General features: G+C 38.9%; 1 protein-coding gene across 1 annotated transcript; it reads left to right on the forward strand.

Annotated features, from left to right (window-relative positions):
- Positions 1–762: 762 nt before the first annotated feature.
- LOC129953467 (uncharacterized) lies at positions 763–6,144 on the forward strand. Its single transcript, XM_056066716.1, has one exon. The coding sequence runs from the start codon at positions 763–765 to the stop codon at positions 6,142–6,144; it is 5,382 nt and encodes a 1,793-aa protein (XP_055922691.1).
- The last annotated feature ends 3,168 nt before the right edge of the window (positions 6,145–9,312 follow it).

The raw sequence follows: 9,312 nt of genomic DNA on the forward strand, positions 1-9,312 counted from the left end.
CCCTGTGCGAATGTAAATAATTCGCGTAAATGCAAACAGAACTTTAAAGTATTTGAACATTCATTCAGTTTTTAAATTCATTTGGTTCATTTTTAATAATAATAAATACGTTCCACAAATTGTTAAATAAGATAAAAATGTCATTTGAATGTCAAGATTATATAAAGAAATTAATGGATTGTATATATTTTGTATTGTACACTAGGTCATATGATAAAATAAAAGATTATTCTAATTTCAAGTTTGAACAAGATAACGTCTTTTCTTTGGAACATTTTTAACCGGCATAATTTCTAAAACTTTGCTAAAGTTTCTAGTCGAGAACATTTGGTCCTTCGAGTTTTTATTTAACATACAAACAGTATTTGAGGTTTTGTTTTTCTTAATTTAAATAACAATCAGTGCAAGCAAATTTAAAGTTAAAACATTAAGTTAATTACATTTACACAAAAAAAACTTAATATATAGTGCCGTGTGTGCAGTTTAAAAAACAAGAAATCTAGTTAAAATAAAAAAAAGGAAAAGTATACAAAATATATCATTTAAACGATCCATCATTGACTCGGAGCCCCTGCAGCAACATCAACGACGACGCCAGCAGCATCTTTAACGACGACGACGACGTCAGCAGCAATTCACCGACAAAGTCAGCAGCCGTAGCCGCAGCATACAAGCAGTAAGTCGTTGCTTTTCTTGTTAGTAAAACCTGTCCCGATTTCGTTTTTTTTATATTACTCTGTAATTTAAAAATAATTTAAAGAAATGGAAAAATCATATAAGTATGGGGAATTGCAAAAGGGGTTACTTACAAAAGTCATCAAAGACCTTACTAATTTCAAAAAGGCTCCGAAGGAGCGGAGAACACCAGCATATGCATCGGGACGTCTTTCAAAGCTAGAAGAAGATCTAGCTACGTCGAAAGCCTATCACGAGGCAATCATTGGTGGTGGTATGCTGGAAGAATATTTAAAAAAGGATGAATTATTAGTGGTCTATGATCAAATGTATGATATTTACCTCGAATATAGGGCAGAATTGGTAGAGGCGATGGAAAAATCGAAAACACTTATAGCAGGTGATATCCTAATGGGTGCTCCGCCCCCTCATTCTTCTGCATCGTCCTCACATTCGGCGATTCGTCTCCCGAGGATTGATCTGCCCAAATTCGACGGATCTTACACAAACTGGCGTGCTTTTCACGACAGATTTCAAGCTCTCGTCCATAAAAACGCGACCCTGGAGGACATCGACAAATTGCATTTCCTACAAACGTGTTTAATAGGTGATGCACATCGTTTTATGCAAAACATTGCTGTTGAGTCTGCAAGTTATGAAAAGGCATGGGAACTTTTGGAAGAGCGCTACAATCATAAACGCATTCTGGTGCACATCCAAATGCAATCGCTTTTTGGTCAACCCTCATTGACGCGAGAAACGGCATCTGGTCTCAAGGAGCTCTTGTATACAACTAGAGAATGTCTTCTCGCTCTTGAAAATTTGGAGGTTCCGATTTCTTCGTGGGATACGGTCTTGATATGGTTCCTTGTACAAAAGCTTCCTAGTACAAGTCAAAAATTATGGGAGGAAAAATTAGGGAATAGCAAGGACTTACCGAAATTTGATGCGTTTTCCGAATTTTTAGAGACACGATTCCGTACGCTTGAAGTTATGGGCCAACAAGAGCTAGCTACGCCCACCAGGCGCAAAGAAGAGTCATCTGTTAATTCAAGGCCACGCTTTCAACCATCGACTTCAAAGGTTTTACATACAAAGCATGTTGTAAAGCATCAACCTCAGAAAATTCCAAAGCACTTTCAAACTAGCCAAGTTCTTTGCAAATTGTGCAACCACAACAAGCACTCCCTTAGAAAATGCCAGCAATTTTTGGCAATGGACAGTGTCAAACGCCGAGAAGTAGTCCGGGGAATCCATGTTTGTGAAAATTGTCTGACATATGGGCATTCTCTCCAGGAATGCCAGAGTTTGAGTCGGTGCTATTTCTGTCAACAGAAACATCACTCACTCCTGCATTTGCAGCACCATAATAACTCTTTTCAACCTCAACAACCAGGTTCTGAACATCAGACCCAAGTCGGAACATCAAGCCAAGGTATGCCGTCTCAACCGAGAGTTGGCGGTTCTAGTTCTAACACATTTCAGGCCTCAGTGAACCCGAATGCGCCTGAGTTCCAACCAGCTGTTCGTCCACAAACTCAAAACTACCACGCGTCGCACGGTGATCGTGCCCAAACACACCAGGTGCTCTTAGCTACAGCAGTTGTCAAAGCGCGAGCCACGGATGGAAGAATTCGTTTACTACGTGCCCTGGTTGATACAGGGTCAGAAACGTCTTTCATAACAGAAGCTGCTGCTCGTCTGCTGAAGTTGGAAAGGCGACGTGCCATTGTTGAGGTATCGGGGTTGGGGTTGGTCAGCAGCGGCACAACACAGCATACAGTCGAAGTGCATTTTGCTTCTCGCCATTCGACGTTTGAAACTGCCACACAGGCATTGGTTTTTAAGTCGCTGACTGGGCATCTCCCGGCCCAACGAGTGGTACCCAACAGTTGGAATCACCTCAAGGGTCTTACGTTAGCAGATCCCCATCTCTACGAACCCGCTCCTATCGATTTATTGTTTGGAAGTGATGTTTGCGCCCAAATACTGCTACCGGAAATAAGAAGGTCTCCGGATAACAATGGACCGATAGCGCAAAATACGCATTTAGGGTGGATCGTGTTAGGGAAAGTTCCAGAGGAACTTCCCCGGCAAATTCGAAGTTTCGTGCAGGTTACTGACCTCGGAATCCAGCTACAGAAGTTTTGGGAGATGGAAGAAACGCCGTTCCAGACACATGAAACCCTAGACAACATTGCTTGTGAAGAACATTTTGAGAGGAATACGACACGTTTACCAGACGGGCGTTACCAAGTCAGCTTACCGTTCAAAGAAGGCCTTCCAGCGATGGGATCCAGCCGTCAAGGAGCTACTCGACGATTTCTCCATCTCGAGAAAAGACTTGCTGCAAATCCTAAACTTTGTGAGGACTATTCAAAGTGCATAAATGAGTACATCAAGCTCAAACACATGGAAGAAATAGATGAAGATGACACGGTTTTGGCGACCCCTTACCATTATTTTCTTCCGCACCATGCAGTTTTTAAGGAAGCGAGTTCCACAACAAAGCTGAGAGTGGTGTTTGACGCAGCTTCTAAAGCTTCGGATGGGAAATCCCTAAACGAGCATCTTCTTGTAGGTCCAAAATTGCAGACCAATATCATTGATCTTGTTCTCAGATGGCGTACTCATCGAGTTACTTTTACGGCAGACATTGAAAAGATGTACCGTCAAATTATGGTTAGTTTCCCAGACCAATACTTTCAGCTAATTTTGTGGAGGGAACAGAAATCTTCGCCGATTAAAGTCTTCAAAATGAACACTGTCACGTTTGGTACAGCGAGCGCACCATATCTTGCGATTAAGGTTTTGAAGAAACTAGCCGACGATGAAAGTCAGAATTTTCCCGAAGGGGCGAAGGTTGTCCGTGAGGACATGTACGTTGATGATCTGATCAGTGGAGCAGATTCCATCGAAGAAGCCAAGAGGAAACAACATGAAGCCAAGCAGCTCTTAGCGTCTGCGGGATTCAACCTGAGGAAATGGACGAGTAACTCCAAGGCTCTCCTGGAAGACATCGCTGCTGAGGATCGAGAACTCGATTTTGAACTCCCGTTTAACACCTCAAATCATGTCAAGACACTCGGCATCAAGTGGTTTCCACTTGACGACTACTTTTCTTTTCAAAATCTGCAAGTTTCACCAGAAGACATCACAAAACGGTCAATGTTGTCCACAATCGCTAAGCTGTTCGACCCACTCGGGTGGATATCACCCTGCATCATCACGGCGAAACTAATGATGCAACGCCTCTGGGAGCATGGTTGTGATTGGGACGATCCAATTCCTACTCCCTTAAAGACGGAATGGGAAGCTTTTCAACGCGAACTTCCTCTCATCGAACGATTGCGAATTCCGAGATGGATCGCGAAAAGCCCATCTAATAAGGCTGTCCAACTTCACGGATTCTGTGACGCCTCCATGAAAGCTTTCGGTGCAGTAGTCTACATTCGGGTCTTAGACACGGACGATCGAATCCTTACCAGCCTGCTTCTCTCAAAAACAAAAGTAGCACCAAGTCAGCGAACCATCACGCTGCCTCGCCTGGAACTCTGTGGAGCTGTTCTTCTGTCGCAGCTACTTAGTTACACCAAGGATATCTTGGCCATCCCCGATGTCGATATCTACGCGTGGACTGATTCGATGATAGCGTTGGCATGGATACAAGCGTCACCAGCAAAATGGACCACATTCGTATCCAATCGTGTATCCGAAATTCAGCGGCTTATACAGATCGACAGCTGGGGTCATGTTGCAACATTGCATAACCCAGCCGATCTAGCGTCTCGAGGTGTATTTCCGGCTGAACTGGAGTCATTGGATATGTGGTGGAATGGACCTGAATTTTTAACGCGACAATGGGAATTCGATGCTCCGCATCAACTCATCGACAACGGCACTGAAGAAGAAAAGAAGGATAAAAGTAAAGTGAATGTTTTAAGTATCAATATCACTCATGGCGATAAAATCTTGCAGGCTATTCACGACTCTTCCAGGTTGCTCAAATTACTTAGAGTCGTCGCCACCTGTCGTCGTTTCACAATAAAATGTCGACCTAAGCTTGGTCCTATCACTGGTCCAATCAATCCTAAAGAATTAGATGCAGCACATCAAATAGTGGTCAAGGCAGCACAGAAGGAGATGTTTGGAGATGAGATTCAACAAATTCTTGGAAATGCCAAAATTCCAAAGAATTTACTTTCGTTAAACGCATTTCTTGATTCTGACGGAATCTTACGAGTCGGGGGACGTTTAGCAAACTCCCTCCTTTCCTACGATGCCCAACATCCGATACTGTTGCAGAGCAACCACCATTTTACGAGTCTGGTTGTAAGAGATGCTCACAAGCAAACTCTACACGGCGGAATCCAGCAAATGATTAATTACATCCGACAACGATATTGGATAGGACAGATTCGGCGAAGCGTCAAGCACCAGTTGCATAAATGCCCTTCTTGCTACCGGCAAAAGGCATCTGAAATGCAACAACTGATGGGAAACTTACCTGCCGCTCGAGTACGCATATCGCGACCATTTAGTCACACCGGTGTTGACTATGCGGGACCAATCGAGATAAAAGCCTGGAAAGCCCGTGGAGCAAAAATACTAAAAGGCTATTTCGCAGTATTTATCTGTTTGGCAACCAAAGCCATTCATCTCGAAGCAGTATCAGACTTAACCACCCAAGCATTTTTAGCAGCATTCAAACGGTTCACTGCCAGAAGAGGAATTTGTAAGCAGATCTATAGCGACTGCGGAACTAATTTCATCGGTGCCAATAATGAACTGGCAAAAATGATGAAAGAAGCACAACACGACTGGAAGCAGGTAGCAGAACTATTGGCAAATCGCGGTACAGATTGGCATTTCATTCCCCCAGCTTCTCCCCATTTCGGTGGCCTATGGGAAGCGGGTGTGAAGTCTGTCAAGTACCATCTCAAACGAGTCATTGGAATTGAGAGGCTTACCTTCGAGGAGCTCGCGACGCTTCTAGCACAAGTAGAAGCTTGTCTGAATTCGAGACCTCTATGCCCACTAACCGATAGCATCGATGATTTGAACGCACTAACTCCAGCACATTTCTTAGTCGGAGAATCTTTGCATGCAGTACCACAAGGTGAAACAGAAACAAACATTACACATAAAGATCGCTGGAAACGAGTTCAGGCATTATCTGAAGTATTTTGGAGACGATGGAATTCTGAATACTTATCTCGGCTTCAACAACGCCCAAAATGGACAAAAATACAAGAAAAGCCGAAGATAGGAGATTTGGTTCTCTTGAAGGATGAACGACTTCCACCAACACATTGGAATATGGCGCGAATAGAACAAACCCACAGCGGGTCAGACGGTTTGGTACGCGTTGTCACGCTCCGCACCAAGTCTGGACAGTTTAAACGACCGATTACTAAAATTTGCCTTTTACCTTCAAACAAAACCACGGAACAAACGAGTCTAATATAAATCATATTTAAAACCGTCAGAATCATATAAAATCATCACATCAAAACATAAAGTTAAAAACAAAAACAAAAAAGGAGATCGTAAACAAACCACATCAAATAAAACACCAATTCAATTCTGAAAATTTAAATTTATTCAAAACTATAATATCAGTAACTTGATCTTAAAATTATAAACTATAAATAAGGCTGCAACAAATAAACAATATAATTTAACAAAATTAAAACAATTTGATTCAAAATATTTCAATTTGACTTAAAACAAGATGGCTTATTTCAAATTCTTTATCTAAATTCATCGCTAATATGGTAATGTCCGCAGCCAAAACATCAAATTTAAGTCCACAATTCAGCTTCAGCACGTCAAACGTCACATCTAATTCACTAGATTCAAAACAAACCAAATAAAATCACAACTCATAATTAAGAACACATACCTACAATTATTCATTTCACCGAAATTAAATATTAATTCACTTAATTCAACGTTTCAAAACACCGATATAATATTTAAATACTTAATGCAACATTTCGATTAAAACATCAATAAATATTTCCAACAAAACAAAATATATTTCAATAATTTATGAAATCAAATAATCGCATTTGCTAAATGTTAAAAGCACTTCACAGTCACCACCAAATAAAATTTATTTAAATAAAACACAATTTCTACGAATTTAAAATTTGCAACATAAACACTCAACTCAAGATAAAAATTCAACAAAATTATAACGAGTAAAACCATACAACCGATACACGGCACCGCCCGATCAAAATATGTCTGCTTAAAACAAATTACAAAAAAAAAATTCTAATAATTCTAATCATAACAATACGCGAGAACATACGACCGATGCACGACCCCACTCGTTCAAAATTATGCACATAATTTCTCAAGCCAAAATCAAAACAAACAATTATGCGCACAATTCTCAATTATATACATATGTACATACATACCGGCTTTTGCAAATAAAAACGGTTAAAATAAAATCGAAAGACTTACGAACTTATATGTAGGTAATTACATATGTACATATGTATATGGAAGCACAAAACTGCATTATTAAATTTTAAATAAAATTATAATGAATGCACATAATAAAAGGAACTCACCCATTGTTTTAACTAAACAACACAACAACAACATAATCATATAGGTACCTATGTACCTATTATTTAATTCAACCGCATTTGAATTATATTGCTAAAATTGATGTAACGCATCAAAAATGAAACCACCGTTTTCTTAAATTAATTAAACTAAATAAATTAATCATATTCATAACAATAAATAACAAAATTTAAACTATATCAAATTAAAAACAAACGGAAAGCAACCCGACCGGCACACGAAACACGATATTAAATATATTAAAGAAATAAAATCCCATTCAATTGAATGAGACAAAAAAAAAACAAAATCAACAATCAGCGGTACTTTCACTACACATACTACGTTTGTGTTATGATAGAATATTTGTTGCTTTTGGTTTCGTTTACTTACTGTACTTGTTGTTTTTTTTTATAATTCCTTTTCTAAAAATATTCTCTCTCGTTACATGTTCAATGGAGTTGGGTTAAAATCAGCGAAAACCAAAAGATGTCGATAGTGCAGCGCAAAAGGGTTATACCAAACTATCAAAACAATGGCGGGGAGAATGTGCGAATGTAAATAATTCGCGTAAATGCAAACAGAACTTTAAAGTATTTGAACATTCATTCAGTTTTTAAATTCATTTGGTTCATTTTTAATAATAATAAATACGTTCCACAAATTGTTAAATAAGATAAAAATGTCATTTGAATGTCAAGATTATATAAAGAAATTAATGGATTGTATATATTTTGTATTGTACACTAGGTCATATGATAAAATAAAAGATTATTCTAATTTCAAGTTTGAACAAGATAACGTCTTTTCTTTGGAACATTTTTAACCGGCATAATTTCTAAAACTTTGCTAAAGTTTCTAGTCGAGAACACACCCAAAACCATCACCTGATCCTTCCCAACCCCCAAAATCGATCAAGACTTCAAAATAGATACTTGACATGTACAAGAAAAAGATACTCCTAATCAAGATCTATCATTATAGATATAAATGAGTCATTTTGGAGCATCCTGAAGGATTTTTGATGTTCTAGACGAAAATCGAATCACACCCAAAACCATCACCTGATCCTTCCCAACCCCCAAAATCGATCAAGACTTCAAAATAGATACTTGACATGTACTAGAAAAAGATACTCCTAGTCAAGATCTATCATTATAGATATAGATGAGTCATTTTGGAGCATCCTGAAGGATTTTTGATGTTCTAGACGAAAATCAAATCACACCCAAAACCATCACCTGATCCTTCCCAACCCCCAAAATCGATCAAGACTTCAAAATAGATACTTGACATGTACTAGAAAAAGATACTCCTAATCAAGATCTATCATTATAGATATAGATGAGTCATTTTGGAGCATCCTGAAGGATTTTTGATGTTCTAGACGAAAATCAAATCACACCCAAAACCATCACCTGATCCTTCCCAACCCCCAAAATCGATCAAGACTTCAAAATAGATACTTGACATGTACTAGAAAAAGATACTCCTAATCAAGATCTATCATTATAGATATAGATGAGTCATTTTGGAGCATCCTGAAGGATTTTTGATGTTCTAGACGAAAATCAAATCACACCCAAAACCATCACCTGATCCTTCCCAACCCCCAAAATCGATCAAGACTTCAAAATAGATACTTGACATGTACTAGAAAAAGATACTCCTAATCAAGATCTATCATTATAGATATAGATGAGTCATTTTGGAGCATCCTGAAGGATTTTTGATGTTCTAGACGAAAATTAAATCACACCCAAAACCATCACCTGATCCTTCCCAACCCCCAAAATCGATCAAGACTTCAAAATAGATACTTGACATGTACTAGAAAAAGATACTCCTAATCAAGATCTATCATTATAGATATAGATGAGTCATTTTGGAGCATCCTGAAGGATTTTTGATGTTCTAGACGAAAATCAAATCACACCCAAAACCATCACCTGATCCTTCCCAACCCCCAAAATCGATCAAGACTTCAAAATAGATACTTGACATGTACAAGAAAAAGATACTCCTAATCAAGATCTATCACTATAGATATAG

The sequence above is a fragment of the Eupeodes corollae genome, unplaced genomic scaffold, assembly GCF_945859685.1.
Source record: "Eupeodes corollae unplaced genomic scaffold, idEupCoro1.1 scaffold_744, whole genome shotgun sequence".
Classification (NCBI taxonomy): Eukaryota; Metazoa; Arthropoda; class Insecta; order Diptera; family Syrphidae; genus Eupeodes; species Eupeodes corollae.

What these genes read in the sequence shown, in the direction of transcription:
- LOC129953467 (XM_056066716.1), top strand. Translation starts at nt 763, where the DNA reads ATGGAAAAATCATATAAGTATGGGGAATTGCAAAAGGGGTTACTTACA.